The 26,925-nt window shown below is 45.7% G+C and overlaps 1 protein-coding gene across 5 annotated transcripts in view; it reads left to right on the top strand.

Annotated features, from left to right (window-relative positions):
• The window catches only part of ARHGAP40 (Rho GTPase activating protein 40), a 367,732-nt gene that overhangs the window by 258,827 nt on the left and 81,980 nt on the right, over window positions 1-26,925 (top strand). The window contains exon 1 of one of the 5 annotated variants that reach the window (XM_085619236.1): window positions 6,769-6,954. The exons of the other annotated variants lie outside the window; for them this stretch is intronic. Within the exon in view, the coding sequence (XP_085475362.1) occupies window positions 6,908-6,954 (47 nt within the window). The 5' untranslated portion in view covers window positions 6,769-6,907. Of the gene's footprint in view, window positions 1-6,768; window positions 6,955-26,925 lie in introns of those variants that run through there. 5 annotated transcript variants of the gene reach the window in all.

Raw genomic sequence — 26,925 nt, 5'->3', positions numbered from 1 at the left:
AGAAAGACTGGAAACTAGTTAAAAGGTTCTGTAGCCCTACCGGGGTCTTAGAAATCAGTAGGGTATCGCCTGCAAACAGAAGGGTAGGTACCCTCCTGCCTGCCAATGATGGGGCATCTGAAGGGATTTGTAAAAGGTGGTCCACCACTCCGTTAACATACAATGAAAACAGAGTGGGGGCTAGAACGCATCCCTGATGGACACCTCTGTTTACAGGTATTCGTGATGTCTTTTGACCCTGGTTTCCCCACCTGATCTGCGCATAATTTTCTGCGTGCAACTTAATTAACAGGGACAATAAATATGGGGGCAAACCCAGCCCAGATAGCACCCTCCAGAGATGGCTATGAGGGACCAGGTCAAAGGCAGTCCGCAGATCTATAAATGCCAGGTACACACTGCTTTTGCCCAGAACAACCACTTTTCAGAAGAGCATCAACAACCGGAATGTTTGCTCAATAGTCCCAGTACCTGTTCTAAAACCTGCCTGAAAATCGGACAGGATACCCTTCTCCTCTGCCCACTGTAAAACCCTCCCCAGGACCACCTTTCCTGCCACCTTCTGCGTGGAGTCTAATAAGCTTATGGGGCGATAATTTGCTGGGTCATCCCGACACCCTTTCTTGAAGATCGGGATGACCTCAGCGCCCCTCCAGGATTCTGGGAAAGCTGCATCTGAAAAACTAGCATTTAATAATGAGGCAATAAGTTTCCCCCATTCTATCGGGTTGATGCGTAACAGGTCCCCTGGTAGGCCATCGGGCCCCGCAGCTTTGTTAGGGACAAGACACTTAATTGCGTCCACCACTTCCTTGGCCGTAAACATAGATTCTAAGCTCAGCTCACGGAGATCTAGTAGAGGGGCATCAATGGAAACTTCCCCATTGTCCGTTACTACATTATATAAATGGGAGAAGTGGTCGAACCACGAGGCCTCAGGGATATTACATGTTATAAGCGAGTCCACAGGTTTATCTCTGGCTCTAATCAGTTCCCAAAAGCCCTTCGAGTCCCTAGCGGAGCTTGCCAGTTTCAGATCACACCAAAACTGGTTCTCCCACTCTAGCTTTGCCCTAGAGATGGCACCTCTATAGCTTTTCCTAGCAGTGCAAATCAGACCACCGTCCTTGAGTTTGACTGCAATGATTAGGTCCCTTTTGGCGTTACGCAAGCAGGCGAATACCAGCCAGGATTGCCCTTTGGGCGACATCTATTATTGGCCCTAGTGCTTGCATTACGAACTAAAAAAAGGTCGCCCGAAGGCTTTAGTGGTTTGGACAAACAGTGTAGAGATCTCATGGGCACTAATTGTGGCAAGATCCAAGCTGGACAAGACATTTGCCATGATTGATCTTGCTTCCAGCATCTTATCCTCATTGCCAACAATATTCCTCCATCTTAGCCGCCTCCCACAATTTGAAGGACATACTTCACGAGTTGACTTCCAATCATGTGGAGTTTGTTCATTAGACCCTACAGTCCACAAAGGGGACAAAGACAAGGACAGGGGATTGTGGTCGCTATCAGTAGAAGGAAGAACCACCATATCCATCAAGTGACCCCAAAGTTTATAGTTCAACAGGATATAATCAATTCTGGAGGATTGGCCAACCCTGTTGAATGTGTGTGCCCCACAAGAATCTGACTTTGTCCTGCCATTTACAGCCCTTACACCGTGTTCCAAGGAGAGAGCATTAAGATCAATGGCACTTTGAGACCATCTCTTAATCGGTGGTACTGAGAGATGGGGGGATGCCTCTCCTAGCGTCATCCTCCTGGATACCCAGTGTATCTTCCGCTGCTAGGGGTTCGAAAGTACAATTAAAGTCCCCAGCGAGCTAGACGAATGAATCAGCACCACAAGAACTAAGCTCGTCATCGACGCCCGTAAGGGACAATGTCGACGTACCACCCCTAGAACCTCTAACATAAATGTTAAGAATCTCAAACGCCCTCCCCCCACGTGGCCCTCTAACTATTAGTCTCTGTAGGTCGAGGGACTTAGTGTATATGCACCGAATAGAATAACCCAAGGAGATGTTAACCCAGATTAGTAGGCCGCCGGAAGGGCGACCTCTCCCTCCGGGCGATGGGATAGCTGGTACAAAATAACTAGTATAGCCCACTTTATGCCGGGGCTCCAAGCACCAAGTTTCCTGGAACATCCATATCCCGAATGATTCAATAAATGAGTTCCATTCGGGAATGTCTATGTTACGTGCCAGACCAGCTATGTTCCAGCTGACAACCTTCAAAGTCCTGTTCCATCTGCAGCCTGCCCCGGTGAAGACCTATTTGAAAAAGAGCTATCCTTAGGGTCAGAATGAGATGTCACACCTTTAACTAGGCCCTCCCCACTAGGGGCCACCAAGATGGGGGTAGCAGGCTCAGGTTGCTCAGTACACTCCCGTCCTGAAAGGCCGACATTAATAACAGAAGGTGAAGGGTAGTATGGAGGTGGCCTCACTTCTTCCAATCTTGTGGCTAGACTACCGCAATCGTCCTCCCCAAGCACTGCAAATAGCTTCGCTGTGGGTTGGCAGACAGTGTGTCAGTAGCCATAGCATGACCAGTTGGGCGGTGGACATGGATCATTACAAAACAGGCTAAATTGTGACCGGTTTTGGTGGGCTTGTCTACCAACCCATCCCTCCCAAATGGGGAATCTGGCTGGCCTAACAGGGGTTTTTCGGGGATTAAAGTAGCTAAGGTCATACATACCAATACCTCCACTACCTCCAGTTAGGCTGCCCTCTCTAGTGGAGAGACTAAACACATAGCTGGCAACCCTAGGGTCATCAAAATTAATTATAACGCAGTCCCCCCTTATATCTTTCGGCCTAGTGCCTATCCAGCTGACCCTTCTTACGTGGATGACCCGTCCACCCATTGCGCTAGGCAAAGGTCTATTGTCCTTTAGCCAGAATAGTGTTTTGTTCCTAAGTTCGGCATAAGTCTCATATTTGCCTGGTTTAAGGACTGGGACCCCGGTAAGAACTGCCACATAAGGCTGGCAGTCAGGGGGTAAATTAACAGTAGGGACCGGCCCTGCGTCCGAATGCATTCCTGGCTGTGGGGTGGGGATTGTCATCATATCATCTATACTAGCGTTAATCGTCTCAGGGCCATTGCTATTTCTAGAACTCTTTGAGTTCGCTGGACAACTACTACCAGCATCCTTTGTCCGAGCAGTCCTTTTTGTTGGGATGGTACTAGCCTTAGGTGCCTTGGGTCGCACTATGCCATCTGTTTTGTCCAACCCTGACTTCCAGGAGGCCCCGGAGGAAGCCACAGGGTGTACAACGGGAACATTTTCCACGACCACCCCGGGTGCTGATACAGCTACAGTGGTGGGGCCCTGTAAGGATATAGGTGTCACCCGGGGTACAAATTCCCCCCCTAGATCATCTTCCCTAGTTCTTGAATGTAATTTAATAAGGGATTTTATAGAGAAAAAAATTGTCCAGGGTTACCTGTTCAAACCTATCCAGCCACTCTGAGAGCCCCTTAACACTCTCCAGAACCGGAATCAATAGTGAATTTATCATTTTCTCTAAGAGAGATTCGTAGGATGGAGCCTCAACAGAACCAGCCGTCAGGTCGACACAGGTGTTCTCTGCTATGATACCTTGGGATACCTCCCCCTTCTGCCCCTGGGGGCAGCCAACGCCCTGCCCCACTCTCTGGGTCCCGCGCCCCCTAGCACCTGACCTCCTGAGCTTCTTATAGAATTTAGCATGGCTTCCTTTGCGTGGGCTAGCAGTTCTTTTTCTTTTGTTAAGGGCTGGATTGTTTACTGCCAGCGTAGCCAATACTGGCTGAGGAAGGGAGACCCCATTGCTGGAAGGAGTAACAAAAGGGAGCATGGGAACTGGGGGCTCACTAAGAAGTGGGACTGGTACAGCATTATCGTTAAGCTGTACTATGGCTGTTAAATTCTCCAGCCTGTCCAAACTGGCCCTTAGAGCTGCTACCCGTGGGTGATCTAAAGGGGGTGAAGCAGCCACCAAGGAATCAAGTGGACGTACTGGGGATGGCGCTAAAGCCAACGGCCCCAGCAATGACCGTTTGTCAGCAAGATGTCCCCGAGAAAGACGCCGCTCTGTCATGGCGATTTCCTTCTCGATAACTGTGACAACGCGGGTAATAAACTGGTCCATGGTACCCGTTACACAACCAGGGCCTCCCCCACCACTCCCTCTCAAACTCTTGCCCGAACGGGTAGACATTAACTTGACCACTCTATACAGTATGTGTGGAATAAGCCTATAGTACGAACTTCCTAACAGAAAGACAACAAACCAAATAGTCACTAAGTGGACATACAGCCACAGATAACTTATCAGGGGGGTGGCCCAGCCCAGCCTTGGTCAGCCCTGGACGGCCACAGATGGTCCCGCCCTTGTCCCGGTCTTCTCCCGGCACGTCCCGCGCGCGTCCTCGCGGAGCGAGGGACAGGGACCGCCTTTAAGCGCCTCCTGGCGCGTTGGTGTGAGGCGTCCTGCCCCTGAGGCTCTTGGGGGATGAAGTTTGGCGGAGCAAAGCCCGGCCGTCAAAGGCAGGTAATGGAGGGATCCCAGGTGGGTGTTTTTGGCATTCGATGTGGGGGGCGGAGCCAAGCCCGGTCCCCGACCAGCTCGACACGACAGCACAAGACCTCCAACCCAGAAACAGCAGCAGACCGAGGGGCTCAGCACAGGGACCGTCTTTATGCGCCTCCTGGCGCGTTGGTGTGAGGCGTCCTGCCCCTGAGGCTCTTGGGGGATGAAGTTCGGCGGAGCAAAGCCCGGCCGTCAAAGGCAGGTAACGGAGGGATCCCAGGTGGGTGTTTTTGGCGTTCGATGTGGGGGGCGGAGCCAAGCCCGGCCCCCGACCAGCTCGACACGACAGCACAAGACCTCCAACCCACAAACAGCAGCAGACCGAGGGGCTCAGCACAGGGACCGCCTTTAAGCGCCTCCTGGCGCGTTGGTGTGAGGCGTCCTGCCCCTGAGGCTCTTGGGGGATGAAGTTCAGCGGAGCAAAGCCCGGCCGTCAAAGGCAGGTAACGGAGGGATCCCAGGTGGGTGTTTTTGGCGTTCGATGTGGGGGGCAGAGCCAAGCCCGGCCCCTGACCAGCTCGACACGACAGCACAAGACCTCCAACCCAGAAACAGCAGCAGACAGTTTATTGACTTAATTGGCTTATATGAGTTAAAAAGGTATCTTTGCGGAATCAAGGTGCCGAAACCCCCAGCTGACAGACACAGCGTGTGCTTGATACTGAGATCTGTACAGTACAGATGAGGCAACCTGCCTTCCTACCTTGTCCTTGTCCACTGCAAGTATCGCTGAGGAACAGGCTGTAAGATGCTCTGGGTCGTTAAATCCGGGCACAACGGTATCCAAGTTAGGTGGTGACGGATGTCCAGTGGCAAAACCAAGGGTATAGGCCCAGCCCAGTCTCGTCCAGTCACGGATGGGCACAGATGGGCCCGCACTTGGCCCGGGCACAGCCTGGGCACGTTCGCGTGCTTCCTGCGGCAGTTCTTAAAGCGCCTCCAGGCGCTGGCGAATGCGTGGGCGTCAGCTGAACCCCTGGCAGTCTGGACCTTGTAGTCCCGGCAAAAGTGGTGCAGAAACGAAAACAGGCTTCTCTGGTGCACTCACTATAGTGCCATCGAATGCATTGTATTCTAGATGTTATGTAGCGCTTCACACCGAGGCGAATGTGCTAAGAGCTCCATTCACATCGGGTTCCTGGCCGTATTCCAGAACAACGTTTGATTGGAAATCGGTTATTATAAGTGTGCTTTTGTGGGCGATGTTAATGATGTGATTTAGGGCGTGCGACCTGGCCTAGGTAACTGTTTTTTGGTGTTTTTTTTTTTCCAGGCCGCTCATGCCTATTCATTTTCTCTATAAATATTAATTCTCTTCAGTGTCCCTACATCTTGCTTTGCCCCCTCCCCCACGACTATTTTCACTTAGCATACGAATAGGTGTTGCAAGTGAAGGGAGAAGATACATTTGTGTTAAAAAGCCAGTCACTGCTGATTTCATCAGCCCGACCTGATATGTAAACACAGAAGCACCCCATACCCCCTCCCAGAACCTCCCCCACCACCCCACTAAAATCAGCAGAAGCAAGGTGGAAGATTAGGGGAAAAGAAAGTCAATGGCCCTCTGATTAACAGCCCAGCCAACCCCTTTCTCCCCAGGGCTCACCCCACGACATCCCTGGCTAGGTAGGAATTGGCAGATAAAATTAGTGGTCCCAGCTAAAGCAGCAGCAACGAGGAGTATTATACCCAGGAATATTTGTAAAGCACAGGAGTGTGTCCTGGCGCTAGGCAATAATGTGTACGGCACGCAACGGCGCCAGGCAGCAGGGTAAGCTTTTCTCCTTTCAGACAGAAACCATAGCACAGGAGCAGTACTATTAAGCTGTGTCTTAGTGATGGCCATTATATACTGCGTTTTAAAAAGGCAGAAGTGTGCAGGTGGTGGTGGTTAATCTAGGGAGGGTGGCTAAGAAGGAGCGCTATTTGAGCAAAGACGGGCCTGGGATTTGAGTCTGGCTGAGGCTCGGAGGTGAACTGTGTGTAGCACAGCCTCATTCGGTTCCTTCCGAAAGCGGCCTCGACAGCTTACCCCAAGCACTGTAAGAGGAAGTCAGTCGGTGCACGCGAGCGCCTTAGACCGCCCGCAGGGAGCCTCGCACGCGCAGTGGGGGCCCTGGAGACTGCCACAGATACTTGTCTCCTGGTGGGAGGAGCCAACCTGTAACCGACCAGGCCGGACCGGGAAGCCCCGCGCGCCCGGCTCCCGGCCTCCGAATGTGGAAGTGAGCCGTGGAAGGCAGGAGCGAGGCAGCCTGGGCTCGGGTTCGAGAAACTTTTGGTGGGAAGAATAGCGCATCTACGCCATGAACATGGAGCGGAGAAAACTGGAGCACAAACCTGCCTTCAGAGTGTAAGTTACATTTTTGTAGATGAGGCCTGCCTCTCGAGGCGGCCCCATGAACAGGGGTCATCAGTCGTTTTCTCACCATATGTTTTGATTACTCAGATAGCTGAACTGCGTACATATGCTGGAATATCGTGTCACTCGGGCCGCAAAGATGTTTCTGTTGTCTGAACCACACCGTCTTATTAAAGGATGAATGCAGTTTGTGTACGCAGCTAAAATTGGGTGTAAAAATCTACACAAGTAGTCTCTGTAAACAACACGCAGTGATTCTCATTCGCCAGTTGTGGATCCTGGACAGGTGCAAGTTTTTGTGTTGTTGCAGTTTTACATTGCGCGAACTTCGACCTACAGGTATTGGAGAGTTTCACAGGAGCACCCGTTACATCACACAAGATCACATTCATTTTTAGGCACGGGGAGATTGGGTGTTTTGTCCGGACTGGTTCCCCAGTTCCAAAGTGGGCACCACATTCTCTCGAACGAGTTTTGTAAAGTACTGCCCTGACTTGTGAGTGGCCAACTCAAAATGTAGATTTACTGTACCATCCCAAGGTCCTCTATTCAGACTACGCTGGGATAGAATAATGGGATTTGAATGTCTCACTGTAATGCCGCACTTGTTCTCCCTGATTACGTAAATGGATTTGTATGTATGTTTATTTATAGCCGCAGATCCAAGAAGCGCTATGCAAGGACGGCGTGAGGATATTCTGAGGAGTAATTATTACTTATTCGAGGGTGGGGATAGCCCTACTTCTCTTTGTTACATATTGAAGTTCAGACTTTACTTATGGAAGAACCTATCTCCGTGCTTAATTTGAGCCGGTGGTTCCAGGTGGAGCACACCACCAACCATTTTTGGAGACCGGCACTTTTCACCTGGCGCAAGAGAGAGAAAAACACAAAAAGAGGTAGATAGACCGAAAAACTGGGGGAAAGAAGGGATGCAAACGAGCCTGCAACATTGAGATAAAATTGCAGGAAGTGTGTGGTTTTCGGGGGAAGAAAGAGTCATGAGGTGAAATCAGGATTAGGTACCCCTGGTGCTCAGCACCCCTGGTATTCGTCGCCCTGGCTTTGGGTTTCTGAGCCAGACTTTATTGCTTTACAAGTTAAGCGCTGAGTCCTATTCCATTCTGCGGAGGTAGTATATGCATACAAAGGTATTTAAATATGCACTGAAGGAGTATAGTACTGTGTACTATTTATAGAATATTGAAGAGTTCCACGAATAAACAGGTTTGAGTACATTACGTGAACAAGGCAGGGGAGTGCTGTAATTATACGTCGTGGGAAGTCAGTGCGCTTTCTTTCTGTTGCCCGACCAGCATAGAGAAATGGAGCAGCTCTGCATTTCATCGGAAGGCCGTGACATACAAAGATTTAATTTATAAAGTGTATATGCAAAGGATGTTAGCCAACATACAATATCCCTTTGGCGAAGTCTAGGTCTCTGTGTGTGTATAGCTGTCATTTCTGATTCTACTGAATCTCGTTTGGCTTTCGAATATTTGGCAAACATGGGTTGTGTGATTCAAATGTTAAGGAAGCCATCTTTCTTTCTACAAAATCTGATGGTCAGTTCTGCTTTCTGCTAAAGTCAGAAAACTGGGCAGTCTTAACACAAACGTGGAATGGAACTGGTGCCAGATTCGTTTTTCGCCCTTTCATTGAAAATGTGTTCAGAAACTTTTCAGATGCTTTTGACTAAAACGCAATAATCCGGGCTTCTAAGGATTGTATACAGGCACCACGAGGATCTCTTACCTATTTGCAAATCTTGGTTTAGAGAGGAAGTTAATTTGAGCAGCTGCGAAGACTTTTGGACAGCAGATTTACAATGGAAATTCAGTAACTCCCATGTGTTTGCACTAGGAATTGGTGGGATTGTCTTATATTTCATGGCCCTCACACCCGGGCCCATGAATCACACCCTGTAAAACTATTTAAATATCAAATGTAGGTACAAGTTGGTCACATATTGACTCCATCGGTGTGGGGGAGCAATGCACTCATAAGGATGCTAAGGTGTGTTCCCGCCCCTCACCCTCAGCACTCTCTTGCTCATTCACATTCGTGTGAGTATTAATGCCCCACTACTTTCAGAGTTGGCCAGCCACCACTGCACAGAGGTGTGGGGAAGGAACATGCACACATTCCACTAGATCATAGTGACTAGACCAAGCTTTCGAGAAGCGCAAGATTGGTTAATAGATCTGGGCAAATGGCGAATTAGGGAGTCTAAAATATTTCACAAACAGAGGCAAAACACATGCCTGAAACAAACGTACCTCATGAATCAAAACTCAGTGGTTCATGAACTAATTTTTGGTGGCATTCAAGCATAACTCATGAACCGTTTAATTCAATAAATGAAACAATACCATCTTTACTGTTGTGCCAAATCATTTGTAGTCTACAAACTAGCTAGACACGATTTCCAAACTTCAAGCACAGGCAATAGTTCCCTGCATCCGACGTCTTGTGTGTGCCAAACCTCATTGAGTAAGGGCTTTACTTGTGATCTGTTGCCAGGTTCTGCACCCAACCTACAGTTTGCCGCCAACACCTGCTGCATAGACCAGCCCCTTCATACACAGTGTGGGCTGGCCGCAGGTAATCCACCGTACTGTGCATAGATGCACAACCTAGCATGCGTGCCACAAGTGGCCAAAAGCCAGGCCATGGCCCCTCCCCTGCTGGCAGCCACTCCAACACGTGGCTTTTGGCAAAGGACCAACTTTATGCTCTATTTAACTATGGTGCTGCCAGAGATGTCATTAGTGTTGTATTTTAAGATGTCATCAGTTATGTCACAGATGATGTCATTTAAAATGTCAAGAGCGATGTAATATGTGAGATCATAAGCAGTGCATGGTGAGTGCCCAAGTTCTAATTAGCTGAGTAACATACAACTGGTGAATATATAGTTTTTATTTTTGTTTTTTAAACACTATTTTTTTTTTTTATCTTATAACTTTAATGTAACCTTTTTTGTTTTATTATGTGAATTTCTGTTTTTTTATCATATTAAGCCAACCCCACCGCTGTGCATGGCCTTTTGGCTGTACGCCGTGAAGGATTGAACACAGTGCCTGGTCAATGGACATGCCCCTGATACGCACGACCCTTGGCTGTGCGAAGCGGTTGTTGGACAAATGACTGGCTCCTGGCCAGGCCCTGAGCCACCCTGCTGCCAACCCTACACTCAGCACGGCCTTCTGCAATGCGCGGTGGGAGGTTTTCCTCAAGGCCAAGGCTCTGGAGAGGTCTTGCACCTTCCCTCCACAGACATTCAACGGACATTTGTTTTTGTGGGTACCGCGGTACTCATGCAGTACTGGCACTCCAGCTTTACCTACCATAGTCGTCCTATAACAGTACAGAGGTACCATAGGGCTGAAGCTTGAGCGGTATCTCTGCGGTCCATCATGGTAGTACCTGTGGTGGGACCCGTAGGAGTACCGCAGTACTCGTGTGCCAAAAATAAAAAATAAATATAGGCCCGATATCTACCACAGGTTCCAAGGGATTAGGGTGTACCTACCCTTGCCCCTTATGTTTTATTTGTAAAACATTTTCAGAACACGGGAATCAAGTCCTATAACAGCAGCTGCAACAGAGTAAAGATCTAACAAACACAAACAACAAAGTTTCCTGTGGAAATCAACATGGAAATCAACGTTTTGCAACACCCCATGCACCCCCGCTCCACTTGTTGAATCAGTGGAAAACTTTCCAGTAAGAAGCTGAGGTGGATGAACTTCTTTTTTGGAAAGCTTCATGAAGATCCGTAAAATGATTCCAAAGTTAATAAATAAAAAATGCTCTTCCCATGGAAACTCTGGCCTAACTATATCTATACAGTGGTGACCACCACTGTGTAATATTACATGTTTTGATGCTTTTATTGCAATAAATGCAGTACTATTAAACCCATCTACCACTAGAACAATGAAATATGGGAAATATTTCACAGTTGCCTGTGAAATATGAATTTGTTTATTATAATGACCGCCCCTAATCAAATTGGTATAGCTTGAACATTGTCAGGACTACTAGAGCTAAGTTACGTTGTAGAAAGGACTAAAATATAAAGCAGTGTTACCTGAATTATGTGGTGCAGGCTCAGGCAATATTATTTTCATCTTTTTGAACTAGAAACAACAATTAGTATGTGTCACATATTGCAAATACATTAAATCAATAATTATATGCTAGCTAAACAGTGAAGCCACAGAACTGCGTAAATCCACTGACATTCGCGATTTCCTTTTGATTTATCAACCCATTTATCAAGCAAGATAAAGCTTAAACAAAATAATTCCAGTCCATGCACAAAGTTAGCTGCTCTTTGAAAAAAATAGGTTTTTTAAGGTATCTACCCAAAATAAATATGTAATATAAAAGAATACACAACGAGTAATATGTAACGTGGATCATTCTCGGGGCTCTGGTGGCATTTGCAAACCACTCTGACTTCTGCCTCTTGGTTTATGAGCCCTTCCATGGCAATATTGGAAATACTGGACCATATTACACAATTAACTGTTAAATAGAATACGTATCCATATACATCTGTCTCTCTAAAAAAAAAAAAAAATATATATATAATATTAAGGATACAAAGAGGTCAAAGTGATACAGCGGCGCACTCCACTGTTGGTGCGAGCAGTGGGGGTATACCAGATCCCCAGTTGATTTTCACTCAAAAACGAAAGGATACTGCTGCACACCAGTCTTTCAGTAATACACACAGTTAATGAAGATTTAGCAAACATCAATGCGTTTCAACTCCAATGAGTTTTGCTCACGGTCAATGAGTCTTTTTTCAGTTTTGATGTATATAAAAATGCCCGTCCTGCCTAGGCATTCTGAGAGTTAAATTCATACAAGTAATTTAAAAACAATTCATGCATGACTTTACAGATGTTAATATTGTGGTGCCGGGCAATATCAATTTTCAGTGTATAGTACTATTATTAATCCCTATGCCAGTATTTGTCTCATACGTCTGGTTTGGAGTCCAGCGCCATCATAGTGGTTCATTATGGTAATATGATGGGTACCTTGTTTGGGCAATATTCAATCGTTTGTCACAGTATCTATGTATATTGATAGGCAGTTGTATTTTGTACTCATGGCTAAGTGCCTGGGTATCATATTAACGCAAAACCAAATTGTAATCAATTCACATAAGCTGAGTGCTCAAGATTTCGAAAATTGTTTGTGCACGGTGTGTGGAACTGGACGGTCCTACTAAATCCGTCTGAGTGCCTGAATGTGTAATGTGGAACAGTCTCGGGGCTCTGGTGGCATTTCCAAACCACTCTGACATCGGCCTCTTGGTTTATGAGCCCCGCCATGGCGTTATTGGAAATATTGGACCATATTACACTATTAACTGTTAAATATAATACATATCTATCTATCGATCTATCGTTTTAGTTTGGAACTAGTTTCCGTAGCAAAGCGTTTTTTGATTTGCCAATATCTTTGGCGCCGGTTGACGAATCTTCTCGAAATTTTCAAAACTAATGGGCCGCTCCGGTCAGCTCCTGTCTTGAAAGTTTCAGGGTGATTCGTTAAGCGGGGGCAGAGAAAAAAGGGGGGGGGTCCCAAAACACGTTTTCTCCATGTTAATTTATATAGGAATTTTGAAACAGGCTACAGCTCGAACTGCTGAACGGAATTACACCAAATTTGGCAAAAAGGTAGGTCTTGGTCTAGAAAGCGTGCTTTTTAAAAAAATTGTATAAATCCGTTCAGTGGTTCTCTGACAAATTAAAATATCGATATCAGAGCACCGAGGAGGTATTTGCGAACCCGCCCGGGCACGAGCTTCACTCTGATTGGCTGTCAACAATCCAAAGCAGGAAGTTGCCGAGTCACAAGAAAAAGGGTGAAAAAAAGATGAAGAACAAGAAAAGGGGGCAGGGAAGAACCACTGCCGAATTTGCGCTTGGCAGGGTCCCAGGGGTCCACCCGGTCCCCAACGCTAAGGGCCAGCCTCGGGGGATGGGGTCCCCGGGACCAGAAGTGGCCCGTGAGGGGGGCCATGTGGCCCCCCTCCCTTTGATAAAAAAAGAAAAAGAATGGCTGGGACCCAGGGGATGGGTCCCTGGGGCCGAAATCAGCTTGGGGAGGGGGCCGTGCGCCCCCCCCCTCCTCACTATAAAAATAATGGCCAAGCCCCAGGGAATGGGGTACCTGGGGCCAAAATTGGCCCAGGGAAGGGGGCCACGCAGCCCCCCTTCCCTATAAATATATTTTAAAAAAAGGAGGCCATGCCAAGGGGGATGGGGTCCCCGGGGCCGAAATCGGCCTCGGGAGCGGGGCTGCACGGCCCCCTTCCCTTTTTATTTTTCTTAAAAAGGGTCAGGCCCCCAAAAATACTAAAAGAAGGGGGGCCACACAGCCCCCTTTCTCAAAATATATTTGAAAAAAAGCTGACACCTAGCCCCCTCATGACTCAAGTGGACTTCATCCCCCAAGCAGCAGTGCACCAGGAGCGGTGTTTGCAGAGTGGTGTGAAACAGGGGCGTGGTGTCGGACCACTCACAGCAATCCAGCTGTGTGGCGCTTACTGGAGGTACCGGGTGGACTAGTTGGCCCCCAGGGACCCTCAGGAATGATGGGGACTTAATACCCCAACTTAGAACGCGCAAGGAGGCACGTTTGCAGAGTGGTGGGGAAAGGGGGCGTGGCCTTTGTCCACCTCTCAGCAATCCCACTGTGTGGGGCTTACTGTAGGTAAGAGGTAGGCTAGTTGGCCCCTAAAGGACCCCCAGCAACGAAGGGGACTTCAATCTCCATCTAAGAGCGTGCCAGGGAGCGGTGGGCAAAGGGGACGTAGCCTTCTATTAGAATTTAGCAATTCTGCTGTGTGGGACTTACTGGAGGTAATAGGAGGGGTAGTTGGCCCCCAAGGATGTCCTTTGGGGCCAACTAACCCTCTTGTTACCCCCAGTAAGTCCCACACAGTGGAATTGCTAAGACGTCTTCGGAGGCCATGCCCCCCTTTCTCCACCACTATGCAAACGCACCTCCTGGCAGATTACGGGATGGGGGATGAAGTCCAAATTACTCGTGAGGGACTTTGGGGGTCAAGAAGCTCTCCTGTAACCTCCTGTAAGTCCTATGCAGCAGAATTCCTGAGCACTAGAAGTTAAAGAAGGGTTTGCAATGTAATAGGTTTCGCATTTGCGAGAATTAGGGCTATTGGCGTTGTAAATGTAAAAGTTTTTTACTAATGTTTTTTAGAGTTGAGTGGATGTACGTTGTATGTAGTGGAATTATGTGGTATGTTGTGCAGTGAAATTATGTCAATAGAAAGTATGTGGTATTTAGTGTATAGGAATTACGTAGCGTGGGATTATGTGTTATGGAGAGTAATTATGTGGTATAGTAGTCTGCGTTGTGGAGTGGTAACTCATGACATCGATTCAATTGTTTGGAAGGTTTAGTCTTCTTCGTTTCCATAGAAGCTCAACTATGAACTCAGTGAGACAAAAAAGAAGTAATTACTGAGGAGCACTTGTGGACCTAGACAGAGGTATGACCAGGGCCACTGGAATTATGCGACTGTTTGGCTGCACCGATTTTCGCACAATTATATATTTCCTGCTGTAGCCACAGAATTCATCATCTGCTCCCTAATCTGCATATTTGAACAAAAAAAGCCTTGTTTCTAGCTCAAATGGCTCAAACATTACCAAAAATGCAGCAGCAAGTGTTACAGCCCCTCACTTGCCTCTTTCTGCACCTCTATTGCATTTTTCTGCAGTTCTCTTGCCTCCTTCTGCACTCTGCTTACTTCTTTCTGTACCTCTCTTGCCTCTTTCTGTACCTCTCTTGCCTCTTTCTGTACCTCTCTTGCCTCTTTCTGCACCTCTCCCGCCTCTTTCTGCACCTCACTTGCTTCTTTCGTCACCCCTTTTGCCTCTTTCTGCACCCCTCTTCCCTCTTTGTGCAACTCTCTTATCTCTGTCTACACCTCTTTCCTCTTTCTGCACCACTCTTGCCTCTTTGTGCACCTCTCCTACCCCTTTCTGCACCCCTCTTGCCTCTTTTTCCACCTCTGTTGGTTCCTTCTACACCTCTTTTGCTTCGTTCTCAACTTTACTTGCCTCTTTCTGCACCCCTCTTGCTTCTCTCTCCACCCCTGTTCCCTCTTTCTGCACTTCTGTTGCTTCTTTCTGCACTTCTGTTGCTTCTTTCTGCATTTATCTTGCCTCTTTCTGCACCTCTATTGCCTCTTTCTGCACCTCTATTGCCTCTTTCTGCACCTCTATTGCCTCTTTCTGCACCTCTATTGCCTCTTTCTGCACTTCTCTTGCCTCTTTCTGCACTTCTCTTGCCTCTTTCTGCACTTCTCTTGCCTCTTTCTGCACCTCTCCCGCCTCTTTCTGCACCTCACTTGCTTCTTTTTGCACCCCTTTTGCCTGTTTCTCTTCCCTCTTTGTGCAACTCTTTCCTTTCTGCACCACTCTTGCCTCTTTCTGTTCCTTCTTTCTTCACCTGTCTTGTCTCTTTCTGCACCCTTTGTGCCTCTTTCAGCACCTCTGTTGCTTCTTTATGCACCACTTCTGCCTCTTTATGTACTCCTTTTGTCTCTTTGTGCACCTCTCCTACCCCTTTCTGCACCCCTCTTGCCTCTTTTCCCACCTCTGGTTCTTTCTGCACATCTTTTACTTCATTCTGCACTTTACTTGCCTCTTTCTGTACACCTCTTGCCTCTTTCTGCACCTCTGTTGGTTCTTTCTGCACTGCTCTGGCTTCTTCCTGCACCACTGTTCCAAATATCTGCATCTCTCTTGCCTTTTTCTGCACCCCTATTCCCTCTTTTTGCACCTCTCTTGCCTCAGTCTGCACCTCACTTGCCTCTTTATGAACCTCTGTTGGTTCTTTTGCACTGCTCTTGCTTCTTTCTGCACCTCCCTTGCAAATTTCTGCACCCCTCTTGTTTTTCTGCACCCCTTTTACCTGTTTTTGCACCTCTCTTGCCTCTGTCTGCATCTCTGTTCCCGCTTTCTGTACCTCTTTTGCCTGTTTCTACAACTCTTGCTTCTTTCTGCACTTCTCTTGCCTCTTTCTGCACCCCTGTTGCTTCGTTCTGCACTTTCCATGCTTCTTTCTGCACCGGTCTTGCTTCTTTCTGCACCCCTGTTGTCTCTTTCTGCACTCGTCTTCCCTCTTCCTGTACCTTTCTTGCCTGTTTCTGCATCTCGCATGCTTCTTTCTGCACTTTTCTTGCTTCTTTCTACACCTCTGTTGCTTCTTTCAACAATTCTCTTGCCTCTTCCTGCACTTCTCTAGCCTTTCTGCACCTCACTTGCTTCTTTCTGCACCGACTGCCTGTTTCTGTAACCCTCTTGCTTCTTTGTGCACCTCTCCTATATCTTTCTGCACCCCTCTTGCCTCTTTTTGCACTTCTCTTGGTTCTTTCTAAACCTCTGTTGCTTCTTTCAGCAATTCTCTTGCCATTTCTGCACTTCTCTTGCTTGCTTCTGAACCTCTCTTGCATCTTTCTACACTGCTCTTGCTTCTTTCTGCACACCACTTGCCTCTTTTTGTACTTCTCTTGGTTCTTTCTAAAGCTCTGTTGCTTCTTTCAGCAATTCTCTTGCCATTTCTGCACTTCTCTTGCTTGCTTCTGAACCTCTCTTGCATCTTTCTGCACTTCACTTGCTTCTTTCTGCACTTCACTTGCCTCTTTTGGCACCTCTGTTGCTTCTTTCTGCCCCCTCTTTCCTCTTTCTGCACCACTCTTGCCTCTTTCTGCACCACTCTTGCCTCTTTCTGTACCTCTTGCTTCTTTCTGCACTTCTCTTGCCTCTTTCTGCACCTCTGAGTTAGAGGTAGTTTTAATCCCCCTGCCCTATTATGTACTAAGGCCTTACAGGGTAGGTCATGCCAATCACAGGGGTACCCCAACCCATAGTGTACCCTAGTGTATGTAGGTGTTTTCACTGTGTTCTAAGTGTCTTTCAGCATAGCACTGGCTCCGGGCCTGGTTAGTCAGAGTCCGTTACCACCAGTACCAATCAGCAAAAAGTTGGGGGCACAGGATGACTTTGCAACAAGGCCTGTTTCTGCACCTCTGTTGGTTCTTTCTGCATATCTCTTGCTTCTTTCTGCACTTTTCTTCGTCTTTCTGGACTTCTGTTGCCTCTTTCTGCATTGCTCTTGCTTTTCTGTACATGTCCTACCTCTGTAGGCATAGTTAGAAATTAGCATTTAGAAACCTTAGAAATTCACTGAAAAAAACACAGGTTTCAGGGACTTTCTAGTTAGTTGGACATTTAATTTGTACAAAACCAGAGAAATTCGGCAGTTATAGTTAGTTGAGCTAACTTTAACTCGCGCCCCGCAATGCACTGCTGATGACGTCGCATATTACATCATTCGTGACATGGTCAGTGACATCACTGATGACATCCCATTTTTCTTGTAAGGAGTTACGATTTTCATGGAAATCTCAATTTTCTACAATTTTGCTGGTCACAAATAGCAGCTGTGTCAATTAGGGATAACATTTTCTTATACATTTCTTCACTATTTGCCATGCCTCTGAGTGACCCCAGCCACCCCTTGCTGTTGGGCACCTCTCAAAGGGCACCAGCATTGATGTGAAACCTTTTCTGCAGTGTGAAAATCGTGATTTGCATAAATCACACTTAGATGGCATAAAAAAAAATACTCTTTAGGAATCAATCATATTTGACAAAAAAATCAATAGGTATGGGACATTAATTCTGATTCTCTGAATTGGAGTTTTAAAAGTCAGAGATATACAAGAGTGTTAACCCCATAAAGCCTAACTGCTACCTTTTTTTGATTGTTTATATCTGCAAACCACTTAACAGATTTACCCCATTCCAATGTAAAGAGACTTTGAGTCAAGCTACATTCATTCTAAGTGTGTGATAAATCTGTTTACTGTTTTTCCTGTGGCCGCAAGAAAATTTTACCTTGGGAAAACTCATCTCTTAACTCCATCCACCCTTCCCTCTAGCATTTTAATTTTTTTCCCTGCATGGAATGGCATGAAAATTGGCATACAACATCGAAAATGGGGCGAAGATTCACTCCCTATACAGGTGCACAACGTACTTAATGATTCTCACACAAATATATCTTCCATTTATCCAAGTTTGAAAATGATTATTCCAATTACTCCAGTACATTTCGTAAATGTATTTATTGTCCTCATTATTTCACACTTAAGATGCTGGTGTGTTCAAAAAAGTTTCTCATGCAACAGATATGGCCATCCAGGCCTTTTTCTGGGCACGCAAGAATACACGAAACCTCCTCAGTCAATCTTATTCTACCCAATGCATTTTGGGCCGTCAATGGCCCTTCTTTAGGGGTTCACTACAAGTAAAAGAACATTGTTATTAGATTTGTAAACTCAAATATCTATATCTTAAAATACAGACAATATGTAACATTATACAAAATACAAAACACCCATGCCATGTTTTCTAGCTGACCCTGCACAGCGTTTTCCCTCTAAAAGCGTAAATACACGCTGCAACAATTTTACCTGAAAGAGCCTCTATCGTACTACAACGACCTATATCATTAAGATTTCCTATTGTTCAGTGCAACCACCTAGGTTTTCTCCCTCGTTTTCTCTCTAACACATCCTTCTTAGTGCGCGATATCTGAACGCAAACCGACATAGACCAACTTTCATACCTTTTTGACTTCTTCGAATGTAATCAACTTCCCAACATGATCTCCACTGGTAAAAGAGCGTTCAAACCATTGCTCGAACATCCCCCCTATTTTAATTGGTATGACGTGACTCCACCCCTCTCACTGAACCAATACCCTCAACCCAACTATTTCAATACCCGTCCTAAATAACTACCCTTCCCATAATACACTGCTACAGCCATCATATCAATGCAATCCCACTGTTATAGCTTATATTGGTGATTACGCTGACCCAAACTTAAATCGAGGACTCTACCCCAGCAAGTATATCACAATGCCCCGCCCTGCCCACTGATGTTATATACAATGCTGATACTTGAATGTTACTATTCTTATTGACCCGCATAAAGATATTCTGCATATATAATACAAAATTACAAAATAAAATGAATGAAATAATTTATATGAAAGATTTTATATCACTATATGTTTGTATGTCTGTAATCCAAAATACATCTATTAAAGTTCCTTGATGTCCATTACCAGGATGTAACATCTTACGTGTGCGCTTGTGTCCATTTCATCTGTTTTACTACTAATCCTGTGGTTGCAGCTTGTAGGTAGGGTAGTCAAATTGCAAACACAACAAGCATTTGCAATGCATTAGGTCTCGCATTTACGCGAGTTTGAGTTATTGACATTGCAAATAACAATGCCTATTGGCATTGTCGTTTACAATGCCAATAGCTTTAACTCGTGTAACTGCGAGACCTATTGCATTGCACATGCTTGTTATCTTAAGTGTTTTAAGCCACGCCCTTAATTACATTGGCTACTCCCCTTTGAGAGACCCCCAGTTTTTTCATCCCACTTAAAGCCCTGCTTAACACTCATAAGGTCCCAAAGGCAAGACCTATTAGCTATGCCAATGCTTGTTTTTCAAAAATGCAGCCAGGAAGTTTCGCAGAAAGGTTTCATTTTTTCCAGTCAATGTTTTCGTTTTACAATGGAAAATAATTCTCACAACCTCCTTCTCTCAATGTAGATGTGTCAGTAAGTTTGCTACGTGGCAGATATTTCAATTACCTCTTCTGCAAAGTACCAAGGCATACATTTTGAAGCGATCTCGAAAGAACGTATTTCAGAAAACAAATATCGCCGAAGCCAACATACAGGCCTCCTACATACTGCTCTTTTATATAATGTAGCGAACTGTAAAGCGAAGGTAGTACCTAAGGTCTTGATAAAGTAAATGTTTACTCTTCCTCGTAGTCCCTCCCACCTCTTCGCCTCAGAGCTGTGTGGCCGTAGTTTGAAAGTCTGGGGCAGAGGAGATGTAATCTAGCCTTGATTAAGAAACTCAAGTGTTCCCCCAGCGGGTGAAGCGAAGATTTGCCTGCTAATGTCCTGTGAACCGATGCTAATGAGACCTTCAATATGTAAATCTGGGAGTTCAAAGGGGACTACGGGGTAGAGAAGCTGCGGGTGGCAGCTCGTCGCCGAGTGAGTGTATTACTGCCAATTATCAGGGTCTTCTGATAAACCATGCCTGCTGTAGGATATGAGCTCCGCAGACTGCCCTCCCAGGGCGGTGTCCAGCCCGGCGAGATAAAGCCCCGGAGTCAGGAGAGGGGCATTTGTGGAGCTTTTCTGGCGTAATGTCCAGAGCTGCCGTCTTCAGAGGGAGGGAACCAAGTTCGAGTCTGGGCATGGGCTCTAACAAAACAATTAATGAGTCATTGTGTAACGTAACTGCTGCTCATGTAAAGCCCTACAATACTTTGGGGTCGAGTTTGTGCGATATAAAACTGCAAATTTTTTTTTTTTTCTAAAAACAGAAGAACCATCCATCAAGGTGTCAGATGTCAGATGTGGCAACTTGGTCCCCTGATGTAGCGAAATGCACATACTGATGTTAATTCTCGTATGTGGGACACCGGGAGTAGACATCGAATTATCCTCCTATGGAGGAAGTGATGGGAGGTGCATACTGTATTAGGAGAGTCGTAAAAACGCTTTGTTATGATATAATAAAGGCAAGTCCCTAACAGCCTGTTGGACTGCGGTTGCTGCTCCAGAGTCATGTTTGCTGTACTGTGCAGAGAACAGTGGCGTAATGCAAAACAAGCGCGCACTGAAGCTGACGAAGAGGGAGTGGGAGGGGGTAGTGGGGGCGGGCACGCAGGCTGCCAAATGGTGCGCTACTGATGTTAATCTTCGTATGTGGGACACTGGGAGTAGACCTCGAATTATCCTCCTATGGAGGAAGTGATGGGAGGTGCATATTGTATTAGGAGAGTCGTAAAAACGCTTTGTTACGATATAATAAAGCCAAGTCCCTAACAGCCTGTTGGACTGCGGTTGCTGCTCCAGAGTCATGTTTGCTGTACTGTGCAGAGAACAGTGGCGTAATGCAAAACAAGCGCGCACTGAAGCTGATGAAGAGGGCGTGGGAGGGGGGAGTGGGGGCGGGCACGCAGGCTGCCAAATGGTGCGCTGAAAGTGATCGCGATCGCGATCACATCACGGCGAAAGTGAAAGCAAACGAGTGCTTTCAGGCCTCCAAATGGTGCGCGCGCCCGGACGGCGCACATGCACTGTATTTGGAGGCCTGAAAAGCCACTGTTTGCACTTCCAAAACTCGCTTACTATAAGTTTTGCCAGAGCAGCGCTAAAGCGCTGGCTCAGGCGAGACCTAAAAACGTGGTACAGTGCACACCATTTTTAATTCTCCAAATCTTTGCTTTGTGCTGGTAATTTCATGGATTTAAACTTTTCTTGTGTGCAGCCTGAGCGATATGATCCACCCTGATAGCACGCATATGTAAACGTCATCGAAAATGCGGCGAAGAATTGAAAATTGGCATGCCTGACTTAGCCGACTCTTCTTGTGATTGCCAAAATTGGTGCAGATCCATCCATGGAGGGGGGGTAAAGTTATAGACAGATCAAACAAGGAAATATACCATTGTAATGGAGAGTGCAGTTGACATTAAACAAAATATATATATATATATATGCATACACCCTAGCAGGTCACCATCCCTGTGAGTACTGGCCATTCCCAATGGGTCGCAAAATGCAACCTGCCTCATGAATATTAATGGGGCAGGTCCTTTGCGACCCATTTGGGAATCGCAAACAGTGTCTCAGACACTGTTGTACGTCACTGTTTGCAAGTCGCAAAAAAATACAAATTGCAATTCGCAAGCTCCGAGGGACGTACATCTGACCCCAAGAGACTAGTCAGTTGTCACATGCCCACTACATGTGATCTATATTGCTATTATAGATAAGACCACATTATAATCAATCAAACCATATGCAAGAGAGGTTTCGGTAGAGTGCACATGCTCAGCTCATATCATTGAAGATGCTCTCATATCTGTAATAAATATTAATGAGGTTTAGTGAAAAAGTATTTGCGTAAGATCACACAATTTGGTCGAGCAGGAAGCTGGAGCAGTATTATAGATTATTACAGCAAACACAAGAGATTTTTGTGTGCAGCTCACATCCTTAACACACATATTTGAAGGTGCTCTCATATCTGGTAATAAAAACAAAAAAAGCTCAGTGAAATAAAGCATTACCTTAGAGCACACAGTTTGGTCAAAGAGGAAACCAGGATTGAACCCTGATTTTATTTTTGCAGTTTCTCGCTGTGCAATTCAGTGCAGCGAGCAGCTGGGTATCTATTTATAACATCCAAGGTTAATACATTTTCATTAAATCTTGCAGGAGGAGATTAGATCGTAGGTGACAGACATGTTGTGTGATTAGGAGGGCTTACACCACGTTTTTTCATGCATATTCTCATTTTATTAGGACATAACTATGAAATGGCACTACAATAAGGTGCTGCAAAAATGATGCAATAATGTAATGGTCTGCTGCAAGATTTCCATTTTAATGCCGCAAGATTTCCTAATCCATGCCGCAATATCCTGTTGGGGGTGGGGTGGGGGGGGGGCAACTTGCATTTATTTAATCTGAAAGAGAGAGTATCTGCCCTTTTCAGGACTGCTGGAAAACAGTTAATGGGAGAGTACCAGCCCTTCTCAGGAGCAAGTAAGAACTCTGAATACAGAGTACCTGAACTTCTGTGTTAATGTTTAAAATATGTGCATATTTGAGAAACTCTGGTAAAGGTATAAACCGATATCAAGACAGTCCTATAATTCACTCTTTGAAAGCTACCCAACATCGTATTGTGACATAAATATCTCAAAAGCTGCAGAATGGATTTACACCAATCCAATCAATGGCATTCATAGGAATATAACTCCCAATTTCGTGTCCATTTCTTCCCATTCTATTCAATGGGTTATTTTTTTTCTGGAAATGAGAGCAAAGTTTCCTATGAGATGTAAAATTGAGAATATTGTTCTGGAACCCCCCCATTACCGCCCCCACCCACCCATATGGACGGGTCCAAAGAAAACAGCACCACCTGCATTGTTTATACTGCCTCTCACTGTTGTAAAAGGCCTGTAAACAGGCAGTGCAGGACACACGATATGTCTGGATTCGATACTTATCTGCACTTCTTGTATAGAGCGGTGGCGACCCCTTCACTGAGTGAGTTTCTCTGAATTGTCTCCCTTCTCTGTCTGCCTAGTGAGTTGATGTAACCGTCTGGCCCATCAGCGATCATTCCTTTATTTTCACGGTAGCTCATCTGCAGCCTGACTCAGACCCATAATTGTCCACATTAAAACCAGAAGAACTAGTTTTTAAGCGATGCCAAAACCGAGTTTGGGGCCCCGTGTTTAACATTCCTCTTCTCTACCACGTGGGACTGTAACAAGAAGGCTTGATTGCACGGACTTCAGTCCACAGCGCTCAAGTTATTCTGTGTCAGGCATGAGTTGCTCCTTTGCATATTGCTTGACCCTGCAGAGTCCGCTGTGCCCAAGCTCTGAAATGTTAGGAGTTATCGTTATCCAGTTTATTGACCTAGAAGCATGAAATTACAAGCTGGCCCTGACCGCCTTCACATCATTCAGATGGAGCGAACACGTGATGGCATCAGCAAATGCTTAGATCACTAAATTAGGACTGACTGTATGGCGGAACAACGCAGGGAAATACTCTGCATGTCTTTACCACGCATCTTTTTACCCCACATTTTATTTTTTAGAAAGCATATGCTTTTACAACGTATGTCTTTACCACACATTGTTTATGTGTATATATATCTTTATATATAAACAAAGTATGGGTGGGGAAGACCCCCCACACCCCTGAACTTACTTTAAATGCGTGGTAAAGGCATATGTTGTAAAAGGATCTGCGTTATAAAAGCATGCGTGGTAGAGGTACAACATGGTAAGAACCTCGTTGAAAAGGCTGTTTCTTGGCGTGACCACAGAGCTCCATTTAACGAGAGACATGGTTTCCCGTTTTAGACCCGGCACCTACAAACTTTTCTACCAGGTGTGTTCTAGACTTCATTGAATGGAAGCAAATCAACACTACAATGCCCAGAATGCATTAGATTGACAAGGAAATAAATGGGCGTTCTACACACAAGACAGAGTGAGAACATTGACTCCTGGGGATTCATAAGGCAACAACGGAACTGAAAACAGATATAAATAAACTGCAACTACTGCACCGCCGTTACCTGGCCACGTCACGAGGGTATCCTTCAGCCACGCTTGAGTTTTCAACCAACCACACTAAGCATGCTGGGCGTGCAGCCCGTATGCGTACTGGGGAAAGGGAAACTACTGTTCCCAGTGTGCTTAGTGTTTTTAGGTCAAAAACCAGGAGGAGCAGAAACTCATCCTTGTGAATGTGGCCAGCTGACAGCTATCTACTGAAGCAAGCAATAATGTTTTTGCAAAATAAGCCTTTTCAGTGCGAATAGAAGGATTTAATTCGAATTCGAACGCAAACATTCCCAGGTGAAAAGGGCATACGTGGTAAAAGCATATGCGTGGTAAAGGCATGCAGAGTATTTCCGTGCGTCACCCCACGTGTGAAATTAATGCAGATTGATTCAAGAACTCTTTCTGAAGTCGGCACCCACCCATTGAATGGAGATTAACCTCCATTTAAATTAAAACAGTTTTCTTTATTTTGTTGTTTCGCTGAATTAGGCCTTTATTAAAAAGTCCCTATTTTTTAACTCAAGTTTGCCATTTATACAACTCTAACCTACCTACTGCAGCATATTTAGAAATACAATACTTAATTATGCATTTTAGTAGGTCTAGTTATTACATATAATAAGTAAAGGCACTATTCATCCCCAAACTGAGCTATAATTACAAATACAAGCGGGGATATCTTCAGGATTTTGGGGGCCCTGTGCCAAACATATTTTGGGGGCCCCTGTTTGGAACAGATTTCAATTTACGATCCAGTTTCAGCTCTTTCATTCCCTCTTTGGTGTAGTCACTGATAGTGCACTGGCATACTTGTCTAAATTCTTAATGTGTTTACACCAAATATCCAGAGAAAATTGCAAAATGTCTGTTATAGATTCTCACTCATCACCCACATTAAAAGTAAATTAACAGAAAATGGTATTTAAAACAAACGATTATGCTAGGTCATTAGGGAAAGATTCTCTGCGGGACAGAGCTGGCTCTATCGGGGGGGGCCTGAAAGGCTGGGGCTCTGGGCCAGAGCCCACTTTGCCCATGCCTTAAAATATCTCTGTATATAAGTAATCAAATACAGCTTCTGTTCTGTCTCCGCATCAGGTCCTCCTTTCCAAAAAATGAATAGCCAATAGTCACTTTCTAAAGATAATTATTCTGCACTATTTTCTTACCTACTGATAAAGTAAAAATCCTAAAGTGTTGTACAGGTTGGCCTATCATGGCAAGAAACTCATGGCGGCCCTTAACCTACAAAAATAAATATTAGTAAATGTAAATGTATGCGTCTTGTAAAGCGCACTGCTGCCCTGAGGCGTCCTGGCGCTGTAGACCGCTGGGGAACCTGTCCTGGCTATCCCTGTGAGATGGTCCCTCCTGGGTATCTCCAAGGTGAAACCAGGCATCCCCGGCGAATGTGGGAGGCCGTTGTGGAGATGAGGCAAGCTAATGCCCAGAGTTGCCGAGTGTGATCCCTGGTTAGAGTAGGCACCGAGGTGAGAATTATCAAGGCCGCTGGCTCTGGTCCACGACCCTGCCGCGTCGGGAATTGAACCCTGGTCCCGGGCCGTCCTCTGCTTCCGGGTCTGCTGCCTCTAACCAGTGAGCCACACCACTCCACTTAGTCAGAGAAGTGAGAGGCCAATTAGATGCCCAATCGAACTGATCAACACACAAACATTAGTAGTTCTGCACATCACGTTCGTAATTGCTGGGCCTCCGTCGAATTTAGCAAGTGACCATGCACAGACCAGCCCTTGATCTGAGGTGGTAGCAGCTATTACGAAGGACAGGGGAGGTTTATGACTGATTAGGTGCAATAGAACAATTGTATTGTATAGCTAGTTAAGAAAAGGAATGCTGCTTAACGAACCGGTGCCCATTTTAATTGTGTGTTACACAACAAAATGATATCTTCTGATTGAAAAGTCTTGCTCTCTTTCTTGCCCCCTCAACTGCCTGGAATGTTTTCATTTTTCATATCCATAATAACGAATAATACACTCTATCCCTTTAGATTTGATCTGATGAAATAGCGTTTATTTCAGAATATCAGTTTATGCAGTATTCAATTTACTAAAAAAATAATAATAATAAAGTGTGTTAATAGACAGGCTTTCTTAGGGGCCGATACTGCCAAATGCTAACATTGCCAGAGACCAGGGTTGCCTCATCTTTATTCTACTTCATGCCTCTTTATTCCACCACTCCACACGTCCAATCCCTTTATCCCACTCTTGTAGATTCTTTTCCTCCTCATTTTCTCCCTTTCGTTGTTTTGCTATTTTTTTATATTCTCCCTTCTTTTTCTCCTGTTGCTGCCTTTGTATCTCTGCTGATTCAGTCAGACTGATGATGGAAAATAAAACCTGGTCTTCAAAAATGGGCCTAACCGCTGGTACAAATTAAGCACTGCCTTTAACAAATCCTTTTACTAACAAAATGATTTAGTATGAGCTTAACAGGAAATATGCCTAAATCAAATATCTGTTTAGGGGGAGTGGCACGAAAATGACGTAATGAGGTATTTCAACTTGATATACTCTTACTTGAAGTGAAGTGAGATCCTGAGCCGGCCAGATAGGGTGTCGACTGGTCCTTTGAAGCACTTGGTATGGTCCTCATCCTACGCACTGGTCAACAGTGATTGGTTTACATCTCTGCTGTCAATGCTGGAGTGCAGTGAGTTTTCAGT

This window comes from Triturus cristatus, chromosome 7 (assembly GCF_964204655.1).
Source record: "Triturus cristatus chromosome 7, aTriCri1.1, whole genome shotgun sequence".
NCBI lineage: Eukaryota > Metazoa > Chordata > Amphibia > Caudata > Salamandridae > Triturus > Triturus cristatus.
The sequence above is the reverse complement of the archived record's forward strand: the minus strand, read 5'-3'. Positions and strand labels throughout refer to the sequence as shown.